Source organism: Aristolochia californica, unplaced genomic scaffold, assembly GCF_029961685.1.
Source record: "Aristolochia californica isolate CCGP_79_NKW_82.1479 unplaced genomic scaffold, dmAriCali1.0.hap1 SCAF_8, whole genome shotgun sequence".
In the NCBI taxonomy this organism is placed as follows: Eukaryota; Viridiplantae; Streptophyta; class Magnoliopsida; order Piperales; family Aristolochiaceae; genus Aristolochia; species Aristolochia californica.
In genome coordinates, this window is record NW_027182279.1 from 2,365,664 (window position 1) to 2,391,548 (window position 25,885).

General features: G+C 37.2%; 4 protein-coding genes across 6 annotated transcripts; 2 read left to right on the forward strand and 2 right to left on the reverse strand.

Annotated features, from left to right (window-relative positions):
* Positions 1-1,053: 1,053 nt before the first annotated feature.
* On the reverse strand, positions 1,054-12,651 carry LOC137939147 (uncharacterized). Of its 3 annotated transcripts, XM_068784353.1 has the most exons (10): positions 12,519-12,651; positions 9,469-9,632; positions 7,904-8,055; positions 7,660-7,772; positions 6,245-6,323; positions 5,044-5,072; positions 4,791-4,884; positions 2,632-2,721; positions 2,356-2,542; positions 1,054-1,801 (listed from the first exon to the last, which is right to left on the reverse strand). In XM_068784353.1, exons 2-10 carry the CDS (start codon positions 9,488-9,490, stop codon positions 1,389-1,391), a joined length of 1,179 nt encoding a protein of 392 aa, XP_068640454.1. In that variant the 5' UTR covers positions 9,491-9,632; positions 12,519-12,651; the 3' UTR covers positions 1,054-1,388. The 3 variants fall into 3 exon arrangements, with proteins under 3 accessions (XP_068640454.1, XP_068640455.1, XP_068640456.1); XM_068784354.1 differs by lacking the exon at positions 9,469-9,632; XM_068784355.1 differs by lacking the exons at positions 9,469-9,632; positions 12,519-12,651 and adding an exon at positions 12,119-12,143.
* Positions 12,652-14,428: 1,777 nt separating this feature from the next.
* On the reverse strand, positions 14,429-16,508 carry LOC137939428 (probable BOI-related E3 ubiquitin-protein ligase 2). The gene is made up of 2 exons (XM_068784695.1): positions 15,314-16,508; positions 14,429-15,100 (listed from the first exon to the last, which is right to left on the reverse strand). The coding sequence occupies exons 1-2, from the start codon at positions 15,548-15,550 to the stop codon at positions 14,588-14,590; spliced, it is 750 nt and encodes a 249-aa protein (XP_068640796.1). The 5' UTR covers positions 15,551-16,508; the 3' UTR covers positions 14,429-14,587.
* Positions 16,509-19,576: 3,068 nt separating this feature from the next.
* LOC137938873 (heavy metal-associated isoprenylated plant protein 26-like) lies at positions 19,577-20,768 on the forward strand. The gene is made up of 3 exons (XM_068783962.1): positions 19,577-19,753; positions 19,875-19,950; positions 20,222-20,768. Exons 1-3 carry the CDS (start codon positions 19,673-19,675, stop codon positions 20,536-20,538), a joined length of 474 nt encoding a protein of 157 aa, XP_068640063.1. The 5' UTR covers positions 19,577-19,672; the 3' UTR covers positions 20,539-20,768.
* Positions 20,769-21,065: 297 nt separating this feature from the next.
* Positions 21,066-25,882, forward strand: LOC137938649 (histone-binding protein MSI1-like). The gene is made up of 6 exons (XM_068783621.1): positions 21,066-21,476; positions 21,608-21,937; positions 22,085-22,237; positions 23,629-23,753; positions 24,300-24,395; positions 24,977-25,882. Exons 1-6 carry the CDS (start codon positions 21,171-21,173, stop codon positions 25,170-25,172), a joined length of 1,206 nt encoding a protein of 401 aa, XP_068639722.1. The 5' UTR covers positions 21,066-21,170; the 3' UTR covers positions 25,173-25,882.
* The last annotated feature ends 3 nt before the right edge of the window (positions 25,883-25,885 follow it).

Genomic DNA, 25,885 nt, shown 5'->3' on the forward strand with positions numbered 1-25,885 from the left:
CAGTGACGTACGAGCGTCGTGTGCGTTTTAAACTTTTCACGTGTAGGCAACGGTCGCATATGCGCATACGTGCTGAGGACCAGACCAACAGTAGGGTCTTGCTACTCGGCAGGGTGGTAATTAGGGGTTGCACCAAGTCTCACAAAACAATTTAAGAAAAAAAAATTGGTCCAATTCGATTTTTATTCGAGTTCAGCTAGAGTTCAAACTTAAAATAAGGCTTGTTAAATATAACAAGTCAAACTTGAGATTTTCCCTACTTGGCTTATATGAAAATACCTTTACTCTGATTGCTCTAATCAATTCCCCTTTTTAGTTGATTGATATTTACTCTTATTTACCTCGAACCTCAAAGATGATCAATCGTTTAGCCCTTTTGGGTCTCTCAATATCTAACGTTATTGTTTGTCGATGGAATAAATATTATTGATAGATGTGTTTTATCTTTTTGTTAGGTCTATTAAACTAGTTATTATACATTAATATGCTCTATTACAAAGTCTTACTTCTCTATAATAGGTTACAATTCAATAGTACTAAATTTATTACAATATTTTTTTTATTTTTTTATAATTTCAAATATAAGTTGGAGCTCGAACCTAACTCTAGCTTAAGTTCAAACTCAAACTCAATTAAAAAATTTGTACTCAAACTCGACTCTAATTTTAGGCTCAAGGTTGAACTCGAGTTAAGTTTGAGTTCAAAGTATTTAAATCAAACCAATCTCAAATATATATAAGTTTGAGCTTAACTCGGCTCGATGCTACCCCTATTGGTAATCGACATATTTAATTAATCCAAACCCAACCCAACTTATAAATAGGTCTGATATGCCATAGAGGGTTATTCACTTATCGAATTAATAATTGAGTCGGGTTTAAATTTCACACTAAGATATAAAAGATTTTTAATTAATCAAAAGAGAAACTAAAGTACTCTTCTTCAATATATTTAAACTAGATCAGTCGATTTGCACTTCACTTTTACTTCACAAAACAATTTATCTACCAATAGAATTTTTATATAAAAGCTATATCCTGTAATTTTTAATAAATATATATTTATTAAAAATTAACTGCTCGAAATATTGCCCTAATGTCCCCAAAAAATAAGTGCTTCTGCCATAAAAGGCTAGGGCACAACAGCACAATCCAAGATTGGAAAAAAAAAACTACCAAATATACATGCTCTAGAAGTATGCATAATCAAAACCCACCATTATATACACAATGATCTAGCAAAGATGACTCACTGTCCAGTCTAACAAGAACAGGTTTTTCTGACCAAGCGCCCTTTTACTGCAAAATTGTACTTCAGTGTCAAGCTTGACCTTGCCTTGTTATCTTCCATCCAGATCTCGATTATAACATCCATGCTGAATTTAATAATTAGAAGAGACTTTCTTTTGTGTTATCCCCTGCAAATAAACTGAAAAGTGTAATCTCACTCTTGGTGTTAGTGCTCTTGGCGCGCTTGTGGGGAGGACTTGTTCTGGACTGTGTGGGAACAGGTTTTCTCACAGAGACAAAAGCTACATTTGATGATGAAGCTCGAGCTTTCCGGGATTCGGGACTGAGAATTGGGCTCCCCTCTGACACAATGCCGCCTTCGGCTTCTGAGTCCACCTCAGGAGATCTTCCGGTATTGGCATTATCCCTGTCTTTGGAATCACTAAATTTGGTGGATTGATCTTTGGATACATCTATTGTTTCTCTCACATTGTAGGTAGATCCTGAGGCACACTCCAGGGAACAATCTGGAGGAACACTCCCATCATCAACACCCCTCTTGAGGCATGGACCTGAAAATAGAAGAAAACTTCCGTCAGTGTTAGTGCAATGATTGAAGTGTTATTTGTAAATAATTAACGGTCAGGTAATATATGATATCAGAGGCTAGAAACATGGGGTGTCCATGGATGGGAAAGAATCCTCTCTAGTGCTCTCCTTACATGACATGTAAGACACTGTACACCATGCAGATTTACCTAGACACCTCACCAGTTCATCAGCTAATTCAGTTGTCAGCCTTCTGAATTAAAGACTCACAATTAACTGGAAAGAACACGGGTTTCAACAATTCATCAGAATTTTGGATCACTGCCCTTCTACATAAAACTTGAATTCATTGGGTATTTTCCATTGATGGCCATAATGTTTGTTGAGTATCCATACTGTGCGCCGGGTATCAATGGTGTTAATTTTGTCAGTAATGATAGTGCAAGACTCCATGTCGAGAAGCTTCAATTGATGGGTCTCCACCAAGAAAAGGCAATTCTTCTTTGAAAACAAGAAATGCCAAATTATAACTGATTTCTTGTTCAAACATACGCAAAGACTATGCAAAAATAATCACCTTCAGCAGCAAGCACAATACTCTCATACTGTATCACAGATTCTCCTAGAGGAAGAATTGTTTCTTCTCTAGAAACCCCATCTTGTTCGCTTGTAACGTTTCTCTCAAGCAATACAAATTTATCTTTCAACCACACACATTCTAATGTAAGAACTTCACCCCTAGGTGGAAAGTACTCTCTGAATACCTGCATCCAAATGAATAATTAGTTAATAGTTCTATTATACACTTGGTTAACCAAAAATATAGTAGCTAATCTCTCAAGTAACAACAAACCTCAATTCCTTCCTGGGTAAGTTTTACAGATTGCTGCTTTTGAGAGAGAGATGACACCAAATTGAACACAGAAACAACATCCAATAATATCTGTCACAGAGTAAATAAAATCCAGAGCAAAATTAGCTTGCAAGCGATTAATTCAAAAAAAAAAAGTGTATGATATTTACCTGAAGAGTTAATCCCTAACCATTAAACATGTTAAATTTCAAACATAAGCAAGTGAAGTGGAAGAAGAGAACGAGAGAGAGAAGAGATGTAAGAAAGAGGTAAGAGGCACGTCGACAGAAAGGAGGGGAGAGAGATCAAGGCTTTATGTTGCATTCTCCTTCTCTAGACATCTTTATTGATAGAGTGAAAAGTCGAACTAGCTCTACTTTCCCAGTTACACAATTACACCCAAAATATAACTTGCTAAAGAAAAAATAACATTTAAGAAATAAACTGAAATAGGAAACTAAAAACAAGATCTTCCTCCTTAATGTGCTTCATGTGGGAGAGTTTTTTTTCTTCTTTGAATTGAATCAACTAGTGAAAACTCTTTTGCATGAGATTCACCTTAGACTCCCTTCAACTAGTAAGATATGCGCTAAATGATACTCACCTTAGACTATTTGATATGGTTTCTTCAACATTCCCCCTCAAACTAGAGTTATCTTACAAAAATAAAACTCTTAGCAAATTGGCAAATTTCTCTGGTCTTCAATCTTCAATTCTTCCTTCAATACTTAGGCTCTTCAGTCTTCAATTCTCCCCCTTAAATGGATACTTTTTACCATAACTCGTAAAATTTTTCACTACTAGTCACATAAAAAATTTCTTCGTGGTAGGTTTCTATGAAATACCTTTTTTCTTATACTTCTCCTTCTACTTCTCCCCTTCAAACTGGGAGGTAGCAGAAATGATCAGCTTGAGCATAAAAAAATGACTGTAGCAATCATCTCCTTCTTAGTAATAGATCATTGGAAGATATACTGAGAATAAATATGAAAGAGGACAGACTCTCAAGAAAAGGGTAAATGGCAAAAAAGTGTGGGTGATGAATAAATAAAAGGAGTTGAAACCTATACAATGGATTTCAATACAAAATAGTAATAATAATCACTAGGTAGGCCAAAATGCCTCGAAGGATGCAGTAGTAGGAGTAATAACAGCAGAAAACCCCCTTAAGGGCAGTAGCAGAAAAGTCACAATGAACTAAAAAGTAACTATATATAGCAACCCAAGAAACTCAACAAGGGATTGGTCTTGAAAAGTAATAGAGTCCTTAGTAACACGAGATGGTAGGAGAAAGGTAGACAAGATGAAAAAGCTATGGGGGAATGAAAAATAAATAGAATAAACAACAAAAGTAATATAAATATGACAATTCAAGCTAATGAAGAATGAGATTTACCAGTTGTGACAGAACAATAAGAAGAAGAAGACCACTTGAAAACTTGTGTAAATGAATAGTCCCACATGGATTAGTGAGTACAAAAATCATGAGTTTATTAGTTGGGAAAGAGGTTTCCTAAGTTGGCTAGTCATTTTGGGATAGGGCCTTGGACCCAACTTAACATGGTATCAAAGCAGGTTGGTCCCGAGTTCGAATCCCGCTCCCGCCGCATTTCCACGGTTGTTCCCGTGCGCTTTCTACAGGCCCCGAATTTCCACGGGTTTCCCCGTGCGGGGAGTGTTGAGATATTTATATCGGGTCAGTCCTTGTATAAGATCCGTGCGGTTGCTTTCCTAAGAGGTTCGAGCCTTTTAGCGCACTGGTTTCAACAACTTGCAAGATCATAAATAAGTTTAAGGGATGTTATGAAGGTGAACCTGATCATGATAACAAAACAAAACAAAAGCCAACTAAGCCAACTAACGCCATGTGAGAGAAGACAAAGATGTTGGCATCAGGTAGACGAAGATGTTGCCAAGACAAAGATGTTAGTGATGTTAGTGTTGCCAGTAATTCTTCTTCTTCTTCTTTGAATTCTTTGAACAATAACCAATCCAAAATAAGGTGCTTTAAAAGGTCGACAATGTTTACTGGCTACTCAACAATCTAACTACACTGTAGATAACTATATCTAGTAAAGTTACCAATAAAAAAGAGACTAGATTATGATTATTAAACTAAAATTTTGAAATAATTAAAATAAAATGTTTTTGGGTCTCACTTGTTGAATTAAAACACGAATCCGAGCAAGCATAGCCAATATTGTTATAGAAAACCCTGTAAAAAATGAGCGAGCAAGCAAAGAAGATATTTGACTGTACACAAGTCAAGGAGAACTATATGATGCTCCTCAATAGAATAGGGGATAGGATAACTATTAATAGGCAAAAGCCAACAAGAAAGAAGGAATTATCATAACTTGTAGCAAATTAAAAGTAAACCAATTCATGTTTCAATTTGCAAATAAAAGATACATTGCTGCCTTCATAATGGGCTCTACCATCTGCAAAAGGAAAGAGAAATATTAGATGCTTCAACCAGAAGTCAGGAAAAGAAAAGATCTAGATGTTAATAACTTGTAAATTACATTGTTATAAGAGTATTCTTATTAGTTGCAATACATTCGAAGATGTGGTGTTTTATACTTAATTTCGTCATTAAGAAACTTAAGGGTCGCAATATCATGGAGAATTAGAATGATGTAAATTTTTTCTATTAATGAATGCAATTTATGTAAAAAAAAGTCTAACATATGTCTTTTTCATTAGTTGACCCTTAGACAGACGTCCATAGAACTTCATAATATCATAACCATCTAGCATTGAAAATTGCCTAGATTATTTTGCTTTACAATCCAAACAAGGACTTCAAGTTTCTCCACATTTCAAATAGGATATAAGAATGACCTTTTTTCTCTAAACAATAACCATAACCTCAATTGAGTAAGATTTTGAGTTTAGTGGTCAATTGAGGGCTCCCTCCATAGTTGCTTTAAAGGAGTACATGGGAAGAGTGTTTATTACATGAGATGAGTGTTTGTTATATAGGATGAGGTCTCCTTACTTCAGCTAGTCATTTTGAGAACTCAAACCCAACTTTTACGTAGTGCCAGAGTTGGTACGTATATGTGGGCCTCCACCCAAAATTGTCCACATGCAGGAGCCACAGAAAAGGCTCACATGTTAGGGGGAGTGTTAATAATAGTTCTAAGAATCGAAAGATTTCATCCCAATTACATGGGAAGAGGTTTATTAACTTCAACTATTCATTCAAGGATGAACCTAAATCCTACTTTAACACCTTATTAGAAAGAATAAGAAATCATGACATCACATTATTTTGGATTTTAACTTTAATATAAAAGGCACCATTAGTATCTTTTAAGATCTATCAACTTACAATTTAAAGGGAAAAAAAAACTCTCAACTTATCAAATAAGGGATTCTACTTTTTGTAAGGAAGGATATTTTTTAGGTCTAATGATAAATTTTATTACATAAGTTACTAAGTAAACCTTTTCTTGGTTGTTATTTTAATGGAATCATGCATTCTATTAGTCATTTGAATTTTACCACATTTAGAAATAGATCACACTCCACTTTTGGAATTTATAGAAACTGAAAGCTCTTGTACGGAAGGGAAACAAATAAATGAAATGCAAACATGCAACCCCACCTTTGATAATAGACGTGCCACTCCCAAGAGTCGTTCCTGAAAATTATGCTTTTTGCTATAGTGTTTCTTCTTCTTAAGTCTGCAACCAAAATAAAGTAAGAAATGGAACTTTTAAGAAAGGAATCATAAATTTAATTTATAACCAAGAAAACAAAACCAGCGATGATGGCTCGAAGGTTTAGAGGCTACTCTGGTTCGATTTGAGCTAAAATGCATCGGCGGCGAATGGGTGTTCATCTCGGATGAGGAGGAAAAAATTCCAGCAAATAGAGGTTGAGGGAAAGATTGAAATTGATGGGTGAAAGAGAAACAAAATAGAGGAAGGATGAAATTGGGTTGGATTTGAAGCAACGAAGGCTGGAAGAATGTGATTTTCGGTGGCCAACGCAAAAGAACACTAGTTGATGGATCTTCACTCTGATACCAAATTGATGTGAGACAAGGCATGATTTTAATTGTTGTATGCGAATATCGGTTAATTGCTGAAATTAGAAAGAGAAAAGAAGAAAATAGAGAGAAAGAAAGAAGAATTGGAATGAGAAATAGGTGAATTGAGAATAATTTAGAAGAAAAAGAATAGAGAAGAAAGAAGAAGGAGAAGAAGAAAAAGAAAGGGGAGGGAGAGGGAAAGACCAAAAACGAGGAGATTTTAATAATTCATCATTAAAGCCGCCTTCAACATCCTATTACAGCCTATAAATAACTAAAAATTGAAATTTAAAATTCAAAATAGATAAGATCACTATTTGATCAAATCCAATAAAATTAGGAAAGATAAACTAAAAATAAAATTTAAATTTAAAATTCGAAATAGATAAGATCACTATCTGATCAAAATCTAGTAAAATCAGGAAATATAAACTAAAAATAATTTGAACCGTAATTGGTGGGTCCATTGGGCCCAATGGGCATAAATGGTGTCCCCACCAGCCACTCTTTACCTTCATGATTTTTTTCTGCTTTATTCTTTTGTATTTTTGTTTATCAGATGCTCTCTGTATGATGTACCATTTGCTCTATTTTGAGCTCTATTAATGAATCCGTTTTGTTCTTATAAAAATTAGAGATTGAACTGACCAACTAACCAGATTCAGATATATGCACATGACTCAATGCACACAGTGCATATAGGATAATAACTTTTCTTCAGCCAAAATATGTAAATATGATCAGCAAGATTCAATACACGTTCTTCATCCAAAATCATTGATTACCAGAATAATTATAAAGCTTCACATTTCTAAGAAAAATATGCCTTTTACTTTTTCAAGTGCACTTCTTCAAGAGAGTTGATGCATACACAGAGTTAATGACAAGCAGCCAAGTATCAACAAATTACTCCATAAATACCCAAAAGAGTAATCTTTGTCAGATAACTAACTAATTAGAGTAGGAAGAAGTACTTGACAATTTACCTTTCTAGGAGATAAAGCATTTGGTTAGGTTTCTTTCCATTGATTGCTTGAAAGAGGAAGCTCAAAATATCTTCCAAGCCAGCTGATAATAGAAGCCTCACATCCCTTCTCACCTACAACAACAATATAGGTATATAATATAAAAACTTATGATTCTCAAAAAATACAATATAAAATTTTTTATGTAATTATCATGTAACAATGTTAGTAAAACTAAAAAGGCAAGAATGGGACAAATAACAACCTTCAGCACATGCTGGAAGTAAAAACCATGTCGATGCTGGTTTTTCCTTTTGTAAACAATCCTATCAAGGATCCCTAACTCTGTACGTAATTGAAGTAGTAAAGATTCTAGTCTCTCCTCCAGTTTTGCACTTTCTTGATCCATGAGTCTACCTATGTAAAGAACATCAAAATATATTGGGAGAAAGTCAGAAAAGAAAAAACAAATTTAAGAAAGAGAAAAAGGAAAGGAAACACAAGTAATGATAACTTTTTTCTCAAGCTTGGTTGAAAATTTTGAAAAATAAAATTGGCAGAGAGTTCCTCTTATTTGTTGTATTTCTTTCTTGGGTGTTGTTGACACACAGACATGTTTGGTTGCATACAGAAAACACAAAGAAAAACATGGGCAAATTGAAACTTTGTCATAATCACAATAGTACATATTCAGTTCCCAGTATCAAATTATAAAATTGGCATTAATCTACGCTTTACAGATAAAGTACCTTTCTCAGCCATACCTAAAATCAAGAATCCAAATGCCAGAATATGTTCCAACATAAAACTTTAGGCTAAGGCTAGTTCAAAACCAAATAGAAGTACCAAATGATCCCTATGTAGTAAGTATTTAGGCTAAATGTCTGGCACATTATTTTTCTCTCCAAAGATTCTACCAAATACAATTTCATTCACTTACATACTGACACAAAATAAAATCCTGACACAGAAAGACTCAAGAGTCCACCTATCTTATGCCATAAGAATTTTTCAACACGCGTAGAAAGTTTATCTCATGCATTTATTAGTGGATTAAGCCTTTGGTACTGTAGAAACATAGAATTGTGTAGTAAAGGAAGAAGAAAGAGAAAAGAGGAGAGAATTGGGAGAGAAACTGCCGCATAGAAGGCACTCATAATGGGAGTTAAAAATGACCCTCTGATCTCTTTTATTAATTGACTTAGATGAGATTACACCAATTGACCATGATGCCCCTCTTACCTTCTGCAAACTTATACTGCTATTATGAGACAAGATAACTAAGCAAATTTTACAGAATTTACCCTTCTAAAACATAATTCAACCTAAGAGGGACATAATGACTTAATTTTATGCATAGGCAATGTCTAAAATGCCCTTAATTTCTAAGGCTCCTCCACAAGCTGGGGCATATATATCGAAAAGCCCCAGCTTGTTATAAAAATTGATGCGCTTCCCAAGAGCTTTTACAAAAACATCTCTAATCTGATCAACAAATTTAACATAAGGAGTAAAGATATTTCCACTTATTATAGCATCATGAACAAAGTGACAATCAACTCCTATGTATTTTGCATCTCATAAAAAATTAGGTTGCTTGCAAAAAATAATTGCAACCTAGTTATAATACTTCAAAAACATAAGATCCTCAGTTGCCAGCCCAAAACGACTTCGATATTAATTTTACAGCATGAGTTGATTCACAATATGAGCCATAACACCATATCCTGCTTCAATATTAGACCTCGCTACTACATTTTGAGTCTTACTCTTTTAACTTACATTCCTCCTACAAATACATAATGCCCAATCGAAAATTTTCTATCCAACCTTGATCTTGCATAGTCAACATCAGAGTAACCACAATCTCCAAGTGTTCATGTGGGTTGTATAATAATCCTTTCCAAAGTGCTCCTTTCAAGTATCTCAAAATCCTCTAGGCTGCCACAAGTGAACCTTGTAGGGATTCTCCATGAATTGGCTCACAACACCAACTGCAAAAAAAAATATAAGCCTCCTATACATAGTAATATCCTTAAGCAAAGGGCATTTTTCATCATGAAGATTTAGGTTTACTTCCATGGGTGTCTTGACACAAACTATATTCATGTAGCATGTTAGTAATATACTTCTTCTGAGACAATACAACACCTCTCTGACCTCTTTCAACTCCAATACCTAGAGCATATACGAGTGATCCTAAGTTTTTCATCTGAAAGTGTCTCTTGAGATACTCCACTTCCTCAATTCCATTAAGGTTGATGGTTTTATAGAAAGATATAAAGTCCAATTAGTCACAAAAGGATAGGCATAAACCTATAGAGTGGATGTCTTTGAGACCTTTTCACCAATTGCATGTCTCTCATTAGTTAGCATAATGATGTCTATAGTTGTCAACCAGGGTTGATCATTGTTCCAACTGGATATTAAAAATGCACTCTTGTATGATGATATAGTCAAGGAAGTTTATATGGCACAACCTCCTAGTTATGTTGCTCAAGGGGAGACAAGGAATATATGTAGACTACATAAATCTATCTATGGCCTCAAGCAAAGCACGAGAGCTTGGTTCGAAAAATTCAGCCAAGTAGTATGCATTTCTTTGTGGAGGTAACCTCGACCCTCCCCTCTTGGGACTATACTCAGGAAAATTCTAGCCCCATCTACGGCACTCCACTTCCTTTGGTATGCCACCAAGGGCAAGATCCTCGAACAAGATCAACTCTCCAAGTAGAGGAAACCCTAGAGGACCCCTTATGCAAACACTATACAAACCAATCTAAATTTGTCAACCATCTTCTTTTCCACTGCCCAATCACTCAGTAGATTTGGTCAACTTTTTTCCTAAAATTTGGCCTCCAAATGTGCCTTCTCCGTCCTCTCCAAACTGTCCCATGGGGCAAAATTGGCATGAGCTTTTGAGACTCACCATTGTTTGTATCTCTTGGACCATATAGAACAAGCACAAAAAGAAAAAGTTTTGAGGGTAAGACTACATCTCTGGAAGGATCATTGAAAAAACAACGCATAACATTTTGTTTTGACTAGGAAGCTAAAGCACAGCTCCCATCATTACAGCTCAATCATTAGGAGGAATTGCCAATCAATTATCCATTGGGCCCCGCAGCTCATCTCCCAACCAATCGCTTGGGATCCTTCTCTCGAAAACTAGTTGAAATTGTTGCAGGAGATTTCACAATAGTCATATCGTGGGCCTCAAAGGACTGCCCCCCTCCTGGCCACTTTTTAAAGATCTTTGATGAGATTGAGGACATCACTGGATCCACATCTATTCGCTGGCAACATGTTCATTAAGTGCAAATGAAATGGCAGATAGCTTGTTGGCTAGGGAAGGGACCAGTCATCTACATCTCACTTACGACACCTCCCTTCCTTTCTGACCCTGCTCTCCATCCTCGGTTGTGTCTTTGTTTTTTGTGTTCTGTTGTTTTAGCTCTATGTATAGGCAGCAAGCCCCCGACCTCCTAGTATAGTATGTTTCTGCTCCTTCTGGACCCTCTTAATGAATCTCTCAAATATATATATATATATATATATAGAGAGAGAGAGAGAGAGAGAGAGAAAGAAAAAAATGTCTAACAGGCACAGCGGCCCCATGGGTCAGTTCTCTATTGTGAGTCTTGGATTCAAGCCTCACCAGGATTTAGGGAGTCATGTGTGATGAATATGCAAAAAATAAACATGCATCCTTCACTTTCTACAGTTCAAAACATTAAATCCAAGCTTCAAATCATGTACACTCCCCTTGGCAGAATGAACAGCCATGGTTTCATTTTAATATAATTATTGCATTAATTTTCCCAATCTTGCCTAGTGAGTAAGACTAGGAACCATTTTATGCTTCACTTTGGGGATAGGTTCAGGGATTCAACAAGGGCTTCCTTGTTGCAAATATTATGCTGACCAAGAACTAAAGAGACAAAAGTGTAATAGACAAAAGAAACAAGTCATACGTCAATATAAAAGCTTCAAAGCACATTTGCAGATAATCACAATCTTTGCAACCAAAAAATTTAAACAAAGAGTTACATCATAAGTTTAAAATACAAATCCAACACAAGAGAAAAGCAGCACTACTGCAATTTTACAAGCCAAAACATGTCATATCCACATTAACAAGCAAACAATTTGCAAATAACTGAAAGTACTGTAACTGTTTAAGGTTCCAGCTGTCTCTCACTGTATTTAGTGACATCGAACACCATATATTAAAATAGTTACGCAATTGACATTTATCTGATTATTCCGGATAAAAACCAAGTATAATACTACACTAAATAAATACTAATCAAACTGCCAAAGGGTGTAAAACCTCTAAGTTTTTCTCTGTTTTTCTAATTCTGAAATAAATATACAGTTACGAAACTAGAAAGGCTTGGCAAATAAGACTGAGAAGAGGACTGCGGACGTTGATGCCACTCCAGTTCAAGCGTATTAAAACCAGAGCTGATTGCTTTACATGTTTAGCATCAAGTTGTATTGACGACAACTTCATGTGGAGAGCTCCAAGTTGGAATCCTATCAGGACCAATTTGGGCAACCAATTCAAGGAATACATTCTACTGCAGAAAGTCAGAAGGAGAGTGACAGAACTCGAATAATCCATTCCAACTCGTACCAACAGCCTTACACGGTACAGTCCGAAGTAATTGAGATCAAAGGAAAGACTAAGAGATGGGCTAGTCGCCACGTGAGACGAAGGAGCACAACTACTTCTGACCTATGGAAGCTTAATGAAGAGAAGGAGACAGAATAAAACGCCACGAAGAACAACTAATCTAATACAAATAACACCACGGTCGGATAGAAAATCAAAAAGAATTCACAAGCAGAAAATATAGCGTCGAGGGAGAGAGTACCTGTAAACCAGTGAAGAAGCCCTGGGAGGCTCTGGACAGGAGATTACAAGGAGACCCTCTAGGCTCCACGAGCCTGGTTCGAATTTTAGGGGTTCACAGAGGTCTGAAGAATGGTGGCGTCTCGAAAGACGACCTAAACATCCGATACGTTCTCGACCAAGAGTCCAAGACGCACAGGGAATTCTTAATCAATATCATTTTTAAAAAAATTAAACATTTTTAGATCATTATTGCTTCTAAAATCTAAATTACATTTACTATTTACTAATAAATTAGAACATTAAATATTTACTAGAGTTATTAAAATCTATAAATAAAAAAACAAGGGACGGAAGAGAGAAATCAAATTTACTTATTATTTATTGTAATTTAAATTTAAGATTTAAATAAAGACGAAATACAAGCAGACCAAACCACTCAATCAATAACTCTTTCGGTGGTGGTGACAAAGGGTATTAAAAAACTCGATTCGGTTCAGTTTTTACCTTAGCTCAAACTTGAAATAAGGTTTATTAAGTATAACAAACCAAACTTGAGATTTCAAAGCTTGGTTTATTAGATCGTGAGTCGACTCGTTAGAATATATTTTTTTTATAATAATACCCTTTATTCTAATTGTTCTCATAAATTCACTCTTGATTGGTTGATAGTTATTCTTATTTACTTCAAACCTCAAAGAAGATTTGTTAATTCCTTCTTTATGTTGTTTGTTAATAGAGTAAATACTATAAATTGAAGAGTTTAAGTACTTAACCTAGGACCATAACATCACACCCCACCTTCGTGAGCCGATGACCACAGCGATGCAACGACATTGGCCTGACCGCGATAATACTTAAACGCTACCTACCAATATTTTAATCTAGCATTTGCGCCCGCACAACAACATTGGCCCGACCCAAGGCTTATCACAATGACCTACCAGTATTTTAATCTGGCCTTTGCGCGTCTTGGGACTCGAACTTGCGATGTGGGAGTCCGCTCTGATACCAAATGTTAAAAACCTAACTAATACTATCCAAAAAACCGCCCTGTTAGGAGCGAAAGATATAAGTACTTAACCCATGACCATAACACTCATCCTATTACTATTCTCGCCCAAACTTGCTTAACTTCATAGTTCTGAGTTACACGTTTAGCCAATACAACCCAACAGATCAATCTATTAAGTAAAGAAAACAAAATACTTAACCTATCAGTGGACCAGGAGTGGACGGAACCTAACCGAGGTGGACCCGAACTAACCAATTTAACTTTTAATTTTTTAATTTTAAATATAGGTTAAAGTCGAATCCCACCTGGCACGACCGCAGTTACTGGTCGAGAACGATCACGAAGAGGAGGAGAAAATCATAAAAATCCAGAAACAGAAAAATCAAACCATGATTCACGGCTTGTTTAATATCAAACGTGAAACTGAAACGAAATAAAGAATTCACGGAAGAAGAAAAAGTAGAAAGAAACAAAACAATCCCATAAATGGAAAAGATGCTCTCCCTCTGAGAGACGCTCTTTGAAAGAAACGGTTCTTTCATGATTCATCTCTGGTATCGAAAATGTCGATACAAGGAAAATAAGGAAAAGGACTGGAAGATGCTCTGAAAATATCTGCAAAAAAAAAATGGCAGATGGGTTTTTACCCATTTAACGAAAAGTGGCGATTCTATACTCTGAAGGAGCTATGAGAAACCGAAATTCTGTAGATTTGAAAAACCGATTCAACACGGAGGAAAGGAAAAAACGAAAGATCCAGGTCATAATTGACTGTCGGTAGTGTAGGCTCGAACGAGGAAATGAGAAAGATTGCTTGCAAATTTCCAGTAATAACGTATCCGATTTCGAGATGAGTTCTTTGCCGTTCTCCAGAACAGAAAGACTTCAAAATCCATAATCAATGCAAACCTTGAGATTCCAGTGTCAGTAACTTTAAATCGAAAGCAAAACCAACGTCGAGAGCTTCATGAACAATACAAATGCGTCTGTAAATTCTGAATTCGCAACGCTAAAGTTCATTCAATAAAGGCGAAAAGGCGATCCTTTCAAGAAAACAAAACCGGGCAATTCTCCAGTTAAATGAAAACCTCGATACTCGCTTTCTTTGCAGATTTACAGACGGGACACAAATCCAGAAAAGCTTCGCACGATTTGCACGAGCAGAGGTGCCTGCAAGGAAGCAGAAGGACGCACGAAGGCCGAGAATTACACGCCTTGCACACCAACTTCTCGTCGATGTCCTCTCTTCCCTTCCTCTGAGATGATAACAATGCCGGCCAGGGAGAGTCGCAACACGATTCGGCGTCATCTGCGGATGAAGAGCAGCACGCCCTCTCTCTCACTTGTTCCAGCGTTTTTTTCAGTGCTAGAATCATTGCCTCGTTTTCCCTAGCGATTCTTTGCCATGTCTCGTTCCCTACCTGAGCTTTTCTTAAGCATTCTTCCAGTTCTGCGGTCCTTTTTCTGGCTTTTAAGATGTCTTCTTCTTTCTGTTGGAGCAAGACCATCGCCTTGGATTCAAATCTTCTCATAAGCGACAGAAGTTGTTCTTTAAGCTGTTGTTGAAGGGACGCAATTAATCTCTCATTCTGTAAAACGCAAGGATTAACCGAAAATCATTAAACAGAAGAACGAAAAATCGACGAGACGAAGAAGAATATGAGTTCCTACTAGCATTAATCCTATACGATTCTGGAGATGAAGACGACACAGATAGAATTCACAAGTTTCAACGAAGTGAGAAATAATTAAACAACCCATGAACGGATTTCTCCGAAACTTAAACACTTTAATTATCTTACCTGGAAGGCTATGAACCGATCAACCTCCACCTTCTGCCTATCGAGTTGTGAAGCCAGAGAAAGTGCCAGAGGAGGAGGATTAATATTACAGTTGAAAGAAGCGTCAGCAACAACTGACATTTGATTAGCCAAATTACCAAAGTTGGGATTTGATCTCTGCATAGGCTGTTCTATCATCGGCTGATAAAACTCGCAAACTCCTCCAATCTCCATCCACTCCTGAGCCTGGACAGCCATGATAATTCCTCCCTGCTCCCTCTGATCTCCTCACCCACCACCTTTGAACCTCTGCAAATCTCTCTATTTCTCTCTCCTTTTCGTACGACCACCACCAGCCAAATCGTCAAAATCAAAGCGAGATAAAAATAAAAAGCCAGCGGAAGAGGCGAAACGGGCTGTAAGTTAGATCAGAAGCGCTGCATGAGCTCTTAATATGCCGTTATCGTTACATACACGTATCCACTGCCATATATGCTCCACGTTCGAAACGGCCAGCTCTTTAAAACCAGGCAATGCGCATACACCTTCCGAGACGTGTTTCCTAGCCTGCTGCTCCAGCCCCAGCGTCGCGTTCAGGAAGGCAGTAATGGGAGTGGGCAGCGTACGTACGCGCAGATTTTGTGACAAAACTATCGGTCAGAGATTTCAGAGCGTTCTGGAAATTCAATGGCGGACAAAGGGAGAAGGTGGGTGGGTCACTGACTGAGAATATAAGTGATAGACAAAGAAACGATTGATTGTAATTGCATCTCTCCTCCATATATAGCTTAGTTTAGAGGAGGAGCGAGATGGGTGTCAGTCTGTTTCAGTTTTCCTCCATTGGGAAGAGCTTCCATGGCAATATTTTTCTCTTTCTCGGTTTCTCTAACCCAGTACTGCAAAATACCCGGAGAGAAATCCGGCAGGAGAAGTGTAAAACTAGGTAAATTACTATTGCCCCGCGCAGCCCCGGCTGAGTATAAAACGACAAACGATTAAGAAAAGACTTGTTCTATTTGTTACAGTTTACAGCTCGCCGGTGACTCGGTTCGTGTAATCAAAATCAAAGGGAGGAGGAGATTTCGTTACCCTGTAAAGACGTGTTTATAGATCGAAACATAACTGAATTGTTCGGAATTGGGATGATGGTAGACCCAGGAATTTTAACCCCAACCGCACAGAAGCCTTGAAAGTTTCAATGACGGAACCAAACCGTGATAACTCGATCCTGTCTATGATGGCTCTCTTTCAATTCAATGCTGGATCCTCCCTCTAGAGTTTCTTTCAGATTTGGATTCTGGGGAGAAATACAGGGAGGTTGATCACGTGTCGTAATGGGTTTCTCTCCCAGTCTTCATCCATCAATGGTGAAACGAGACAGAGATATAACTCGATGCCACTCTGATTCTCTGGGCAAGTTCAAAGTCTGTGAAACGAATAAGAGAGAAGATGAAGCTGATTTCCGTTTTTTTATTATCTGGGCTCGTTTTTTATCTGCGTTTCCATGAATCGCTCTTCCCAAGATCTAAATAGTACGGATTAAAGAGAGTGGTCTTCGAACGGTTGTTTGGGTTGGCCAGATGGTCGCCCATGTGCTACCCACCTACCAGTGTGCAAGAGGCTACGCTTGCTCGGGGACGAAGAAGACGTCAATGGTGGGTCATGCGATTTGAAGCTTTGAAGCCACCACCAGAAAGACCTCACTTGAGGAATTTTTTAGCAATTCTTTTCCTATTTTCCTCGTCTGATCCAACTCAGAGATACCACCTTCCACAATCCCTTTTATAATCTCTTCCGCTGTTGGTATAAATCCAAAACCCTCGTGATTGATGTATAAGTTGTTGAAAGTGAGCAGCCGAGCAGGTCTCAAAACCTTTTGTCTTCTTCCAGAAAACGAAACCCAGTTATACTTTTCCTTCTGAATTGACGTTGTGCGTCTGAATTCTGGCCCTCTTTCATCTGTTTCTTTGCCGTGGACTTTAACCCAGTCAGCTCATAATAACTTTCTTTATTCTCAACAGTGACAACTCCTTGATTTCGTTTCACGAACCCAACCATCGGAACTCAGAAGCTTCCGCTGGATCCCTAACTAGCTTACATTTAATAACCCCGGATAGCTACATCAAAATAAAGAACACCCATTAACTGGATCAGAACACCCACGTTTTGCGGAACCAGAAGGCAGAGGCCTCTGTTACCGCTCTTGATTAACACAGAAAGACGAATAGAAGCTCTTCGAAGCTCTTCGTGTTTCTTTTCAGAGAAGACAAAACCCCTTCCTCGGCACATTGGATTCAGTTCATGCCCAATTGCCTCCCTCTTTCCTTCTTTAATGAATTAAAAAATATAAAAATTCATTTAATGCGAAATATGTGAAAAAAATTTGAAGATCGATTTTGTACGTGCAATTTTGCATGTGCGATATCATAAAATTAAAAAAAAAAATTATTAAACTCTCATTCTTGATGGCTCTTGAAGAAATATAAAATATATTTTAGTATAAATAAGTTTTTAGGGACTATTAATGTCTCATATTTTTTGTAAATATTTTTCTAATTAAAAATTTTTATTAAAAAAATCATATAATTTTCTAAGTAAAATTTTCCTGCCAAGATGGGTTAGAAAACCGTATAGAAAATTTTTAAATAAGTATTTGACAGTTGATGTTGTAATACTTTTAGCATGAGGTAATTTTTATTGCAATTTTGTGTTTGACATTTTATTTTATTAAAAATTTATCAATAAGTATAGTAATCTATTAGATTGATTATTATTTTTTATTTATTTCCCTATAAGAGGCAATAAGAAGTCCATTTAACTTTCCTAATAAAATTTTAAAATATTTCTTGTAATTTTCTAATAAGTCACTAATAGTAATAAGATTTTATTTAAAGTTTTTTTTTGGAAATATGTATCATAGGAAAAACATTTCTAGTTTTTCCTATAATATAAGTTTCAACAAGGGGCACTAAGGAGGCCATAGAAAATTTATGGCCAGATTCAAAATTACAAAACAAGCTAAACAACATTTGGAGTAAAAAAAATTAATATTGGTGTATTTTAATCCATTATTGAAATTCAATTCTGAACCTCCCCTATCATTATTTTTTAAAAATATATGTATAATTTTATATATAATTTATTTGACATTTATTTATATAGAGTATTAAATGCAGGTTAAGTTCGAACTTGGGTAGAGCTTGAGCTTGAACTCAGTTAAAATTATTAGGCTCGAGTTCGATTATAATTTTAGGTTCGAAGCTAGGGTCGGCTCGAGTTCGAGTTCAAAATATTTAAATCAAACTCGGCTTGAACAAGGTTCAGACTTAGCTGGATTTGATGTCACCCTTATGCCCAATTTTAAGTAGAGGTTATTCCCAAATTTTATGTAAAATGTATGTATAATTTTGTATACAATCTATTTAACATGTGTTTTTTTGAAAAATTTTAAATGTATGTTAAAGCTCGAACTTGGTTAAAATTATTAGGCTCGAGCTCGATAACAATTTTAGGCTCGAGCTCGAGTTTGAAATATTTAAATCAAGCACGGCTCAAACATAGGCTAGGTTCGGGCTCGATCGGAGCCACCCTTACATACCATGTGCATAAGGGTAAGTACCCCTAAATTTCTAGATTTGACGCACGTTAAGGGCCCCACCCTTGTTAAACTGGGTAATGCTTGTACGTGATTTTGGTTATGGATGACCTTGGTTGTCCTTGATAGTTGATAGGGTACCCCCACTACCTAGTCGTGGGTTCTCCCCATGACGGTGGGGTGGGTGCGTGGTTTCGACCATTCTGTCGTGGAGGTCCATTCCTACTCTTTCTTGTCACATGGTGAGGACTAATTGCTTGGTAGTGGTTCGAGACTGGATGTGTTCAACTTTACATAGCCAAGGAACGCTTACATATCCAATTGTGTTAAAATTAGGCCCATATATCTAAAATACGTAACAGCTCAAAGCCTATAGATAATACCCACAACTCTTAGAGATGATATAATTAGGTTAAAATTTTAACGGTTAGATATCAAATCTATCTCTTCTCTTCGGCCTCCTGTTTTCTGTGAGTGTCCTCGTTTCTTCCTCGAAGAATGCTAATCAACCGCTTGAGCCGAGTTTGATGACTTTTAGACAAAACTTTTTATGTAGTGGGCGAAGTGACAAGTGCATTATCGAAAAGCGACAAGGATGTAGGAAAACACGGCAATTATCATCCTAGATATTTTCCTTATCTCTAATGAGGTCACTAGCCTCTGTATATATACAAAAGAGGAAGTGAACCCCAGAAACTCGAATTCGTTTTGTTTGAAGCGGTGATTGCTTCAGTACTGTTGGAAAGTTCAGATAGTTTTTACACGAAAGTGTTCGAGATTTCGACATGGGTTATCTTGACTACTTCAGCAACCTCTGTGAGTTCTCCCACGGTAGGAGGAAGTTCAAGAAGAGGCAGCAGTTGCAGGTTCGTTGTTTTTTTTTTTTTTTTTTTGGGGGGGGGGTGTTCTGTTGTCTTGGAATCTGTTTGTTTATTTTCGCAGTTCTGATCTGTTTCTGGGTGGTTTTGTTTGGTGGGTACGAATTAGACGGTGGAGATTAAGGTGAAGATTGACTGTGAGGGCTGCGAGAGGAAATTGAAGAAAGTAGCGGGAGGAATGAAAGGTAAGTCGTTGATGCTTGCCTGCTTTAAACTCAATTTTTTCATCTCTTTGTTCCTTCGGTCCGGAAATCATTGCAAAATATACAAACTCTTTTGTGTATAAGGTTACTAGAATCTTTTTGATTGATACTTGCCGGCCTTAAAGAGAGTGGGAAGTCGCTTTTTCGGCAAAAAAAATTGCAGGAATATATACATTAATTCTCGTGTATCTCATTTAATGGAGATGAAATCTTGAGCTTTTTGGTGTCTGAGGATTCTTCTTCATGTGCACAGGGGTGACGAGCGTGCAGGTAGAACCGAAACAACACAAGCTAACGGTGGTCGGTTACGTGGATCCGAACAAAGTGGTGAGGAGGGTGAGGATGCGAACGGGGAAGACGGCGGAGCTGTGGCCTTACGTGCCGTACGACGCCGTGGCCCACCCTTACGCGCCGGGTGCTTATGATAAAAAGGCTCCACCTGGGTACGTCCGAGATGTTATGGCCGGTTCGGATCCCAAAAAGGCCTCGGCCGCCATGGCTAGTTCCACCGAGGAACACATGTCCAACGCCTTCAGCGACGAGAATCCGAACTCCTGCTCTGTCATGTAGATCCGAACTCCACGGCAGAAGATTCATGTGGATCTTATATGCGATCCCTTTGGTTTTTAGATTCTGAAATTTTCTTAAGTAGATTCTGGAGGGAGTGAGCTGCTACAGTTCTGCTCGAGTTATCTGGAAGGTGTTCTTTTTGTTTCTGTTTTTTAATATTTAACGCTTAACGTAAAGTAAAAGCGTGCATATGAATGAATTTTAATGTAGATTATAAGTTTTTCTTTGACTATTAAGGAGCCTAAAGTGGATAATATTATACCGTAATATATCGATGATCTTGAATATTAAAGTATGGATATTATCTTTATTAGAGTAAAACCCAATAGTAAATCTACAAGGTTTAGGCCCACGAGGGAGGGTTAGACCTAAAGTGGATAATATCATATTTTAATACACGTTTCGAGTACATATGAATTTATTTTTATTTTAAATTTTATATTTATATATTCAAATATAAATGATTTTATTGAAAGTATAAATATTCGAAGGCGATGAGATTAAGAACAAATAACATCTACATTTTCCTTCATTTTTGGCGGGAGAGAGTGAGGAGAGAGAGAGACGGAGAGAGGGAGGGAGAGAGAGAGAGACACAGAGACGTTGAGCTTCCTTACCTGAGAAAGAGGGAGATGGGAGATGAAGGGGATTCAGACATGGCCCAGCTAGACGAGGAGTTCAAAGTGTGGAAGACAAACAGCCCATATCTGTATGACCTGGTGATTTCACACGCCCTAGAATGGCCGTCACTTACAGTCGAGTGGCTTCCTCAGCCTCCACAACCCGTCCCACCTTTCTCCTTCCACAACATTGTTCTCGGAACCCACACCTCCAATGGCGTTCCTAACTTCCTCATGGTTGCCGCTGTCGCCGCTCCTCTCGCTGGAGTTACCAACACACTCTCCGATCCCACACAGCCCCCTGCCGCAATACCGAAGGTGAGCTGTTCATTGGTCTTTTTTCTTGCTGGCGGAATTCGGAATATGTTCTTTGAATCATGGATAAACGCTAGAGATGCTGAAGTTAAATGGAAATTTTAGCTTAAATTCTTCTTTTTTCTTTTCTGTAGATTCTAATAACCCAGTTGATACCGCATGACGGGGAGGTGAACAGGGCACGGTATATGCCCCAAAATCCTGCAGTGATTGCGACGAAGACCCGCACCTCGGATGTCTATGTTTTCGATTGCAGTAAGCAGCCAAAGCAACCGGAAGGGGGTATTTGCATTTGTAATCCGGATTTGAAATTGAAGGGTCACGAGAGAGAGGGTTATGGTTTGTCCTGGAGCCCGCTCAAGGAAGGGTACTTGTTGAGCGGTTCCGATGATTCAAAAATTTGCTTATGGGACGTTCATGCTCCCTCTGAGAATAAGATTACAGGGGCTATGGAAGTATACGAGGTAATTTTCTTTCACTTTACCACTAAATATGAATTTGCTCCTGCTAGCCGTTTGACTTCCATAATTATTTCCTGATTGGGAAGATAAATCTGTTTGTCCGATGAATAAACAGCTCTTTCATAGTTAACATTGTTTTCAATTTTCTAGGTTCATGAGGATGTGGTTGAAGATGTGGCTTGGCATTTGAGTAATGAAAATTTATTTGGGTCTGTCAGTGATGATCGGAAATTAATGATATGGGACTTACGCTCATCTGAGGCCAAAAAGCCACAACAAGCTATTATAGCACATGAGAAAAATGTAAGCATAGACGAAACTACATTTTTTCCACAAGTTTCAATATCTACTCTTCCAATGGTAAATGTTTAGATTATAATACTCATGTATGTACGTCATGTATGCAACCTTGATCTCTTTGTAGGTTTGCACTTTCTTGATGATAATTTTAGTTTGCTTTAATTGACGCATTTGGTCAAATTACAGATTCTGATAAAAATCATGTGTGTGCAACTAATCCGATCCATTCACTATTGGATTTGGTTTAAGTTAATTGGATCTAGTGAAAAATCATAGTATTTGTTTCTTTTGTTGACTCAAGTATTCAAACAAAGCTTTACCTTGTAGAAAAGGGGATTACAGTACAAATCCAGTGCTTCGTTCTGCTTTTTTTAGTTTTTTATTCAAGTAAGTAAATTGATAAAAGGAAAGAGAAAGACTAATAAGAACAAAAATCTCTTATCATAACGAAACTTCTGATCGGAATTTAAATAGTCCTTGTTGTTATTGCTGTTTTGGTAACAGAAATTTTCTTTTTTCAAATCAAACCAAATATTTCAGATTCACTGATATTCCTGCACAAAAATTTCTAAATCTGAAACTAGAGTTAGATAAGTAAGCTCCAGATACCAACGATATGAGCAAAAAAAATTCTTCTTGGTGACAATTGAACTGCTTTTGTCTGTGTTTGTAATCCTCTGCATTGAATTCTCAAGAGAGTTAGGCAGTATACAGAAGTACACAAAAAAACAAGTTTGTTGCTCGTTTGTAAAGCACTGTTAGAAAGCATTCATTTAAAAATTTAAGCAAATATAAGATCAGGGATAAAATGATGAGTGACTTTGTCACTCCCAAAATGTACCTTTAAAAAAAAAAAATTCAACATGCATTTGGTGGAATACAGATACTGATAAGAGTATCTCTTGTTCTTGCAAGCAGCCGTAGCACATACTTCTGTTTTTCTGTCCTCTTAATATGTTTATATTGCAAGCAGCCGTGGCACAAAGTTCAGTTTTTTCTGTCCTCTTAAGATGTTTATCTTGCAAGCAGCTGTAGCACAAACTTCTGTTTTTCTGTCCTCCTAATATGTTTATTGCAAGCAATCAAACTCATTGCGTAGTATTTTTTTAATTGGTCATAGTGTAGTTTGTTATCAGGTACTAATGTTTCTTAGGTACTTTTCTGTGGTCTTTTCACTGTTGATTCTTCAACAAATATGACTGTTGAACTCCTGTAATATGTAGTTATAATCTCAGCGATTCTTTTATTTAAAGTGGGTATATTGTACCTTCATGGAAATTTTATCTTTTCTTCCCTTTCTTTATGCCTTCTTGTGTTCCTTTAAGGTGAAACTCAATGCTCTTTTCCTGAATGAAAATCCATTGCTCTTACTAATTGTTTTCTCCTTTGATCAGGTAAATTCTTTATCTTTCAACCCATTCAATGAATGGGCATTGGCCACAGGGTCTTCAGACACAACTGTTAATTTGTTTGACTTGAGAAAGCTTACATCTCCATTGCATACTTTTGCCAGTCACACGTAAGACTCTTGATGTCCTCATTCTGAGGACTTCTGTTTTTTTTTTTTTTTTTTTTGCCTTTCTGGCTGCAACTTATGTGAAGTATTACCTATCCTCAAGGGCATGGCTCGTTTTTCCGCTCTCCCTCCCCTTCCCCCATGACAAACTTATATATCAATGCAAGTAGTGTTTCTCCAACCAAGGAAGCCTTCCTTTTTACCAGAAACCTCTCTAAGATTGTGCCATTGGATGAGATGGAATTCTAATAAGGTTGCAGGCTTTCTCTTGGTTTCTTGGTTCAAACTCAAGAGCAATCAAGAGAAAGATTTGCCGTAGAAGAAGGTCAGCGGAAGGTCCATAGGTTTTATGAGTATTTATGCTACTCACCACATTTTTAGGTTTTTACTACTTGACTTTACTTGATTTTCATCTTCGTATTTGGGTGTTTTTAGATCCTAGGCTTGACAACTGCTTGATTAGTGGTGCTAAAGTATGTCATCCTTACTTAGAGAAATACAATGATGCATTCATGGATGGTTCTAATCTTTACGGTGTTTATGTTACAGAGATGAGGTCTTCCAGGTAGAGTGGAATCCACTTCAGGAAACTGCATTGGCTTCCTCTGCAGCTGATCGTAGGGTTATGGTTTGGGACCTTAACAAGTACGTACATGTATTTTTTGTGCATGTGGAGCATATTTAGTTACTATTTTGCATGGAGCTTTTAACCTTAGTACTCATTCCTTCCCTTCTTGACCTGGAGTAATGAAGATCTTAGATCTTTAGTGTCTTTTAGGTTAAAATCATCATCAGTGTTCCAGGTGTTTATCTCATGATGAAGATTATGCTATTACCTAAAAAAATGCTATTAAAAGGAGTGATGGCTGGTGAATATGATAACTCTAGAAAGAACTTAGAGATAGTCGGATATTTCCTTCTGGAAACTTTAATGAATATGTTTTACATATATTAGAGTAAGTTATTTAAGAACTAGATGACCTCGTGACATTAACATTCTCATTGAGGGTCTCATAGATCTGTTTCTCGTTTTATGTATGTTGAATGCTCTTCTTTAGTCATCAATGATTTTAAACCATATAATGCTGATCCGAAACAAGACTATCATCTCTGAGTATTGATACTCCCTGTTCTGATATTTTACTTTTTTAGATAAATTTATTAGTCAGATGAGGAAACAATATGAGCAATTTTCCTCATATTTGACTTTGGTGTGATGGTAACAGGATCGGTGATGAGCAGACACCTGAAGATGCGGAGGATGGCCCTCCTGAACTTCTGTTTGTTCATGGAGGACATACTGCCAAGATATCTGAGTTTTCTTGGAACAGAAATGAACCATGGACTGTAGCAAGTGTAGCTGAGGATAATATACTTCAGGTCTGGCAGATGGCCGAGAGCATATATCGGGACGATCACTGATTCACAGCATCATGATAGTTTGTAGAATGCTGTGGAGTTTTTCCAAAGGCAGTGTAAGGTATCTTGCGTTGCTTTCTATGCAGTTTCAGCTTCCTCAATAATCACTTGCATGTATCCCCCCTCTTCATTCAGCCAAAGTGGTCACACCATTGGGTGAATTGTAGTAAAAAACTAAAATATGGGGCTCTGGGGGGAATTCAGCTGGTCACATCGATTCTCATAGTTTGATTGCGGAGTAGAGGGTTAGCTGCCATATTTCAAATGCAGAAGAATCCATATGACATCAGGCAGATTAATGTTTCTTTTGGTATTCAAGCTCTAGTGAATAGCTTTCCAGGGAAGATGTTTTTATTTGGTGTTGCCTAGTCCAACAGAACCAGGAGAATGTGCTCAGTACACCCATATAATAGGTACCTACCTATTTGTGATATTACAGTGAGGATGTTGCATGGGAAATTATGAACTTTTCATCATCTTTTGGATTCAAGTATGAACCAAGTAATGGCTTTGTATGATTGGAAAAGATTACATTAAGATAAAACAGCAGTTACAGAGGTTGTGTTTGTGCTAGTTTCCTGAGAAATTGAAAGCACAGTAAGAAAATGCTGTAGAAAAGAAGTTGAAATAGTAACTGAGAAAGTAGTCCAGTACTCCAGTTTTTGTTTTAGTCTTTTAACAATTATATCTGAGATGAATTATCAAATGAAGATGAA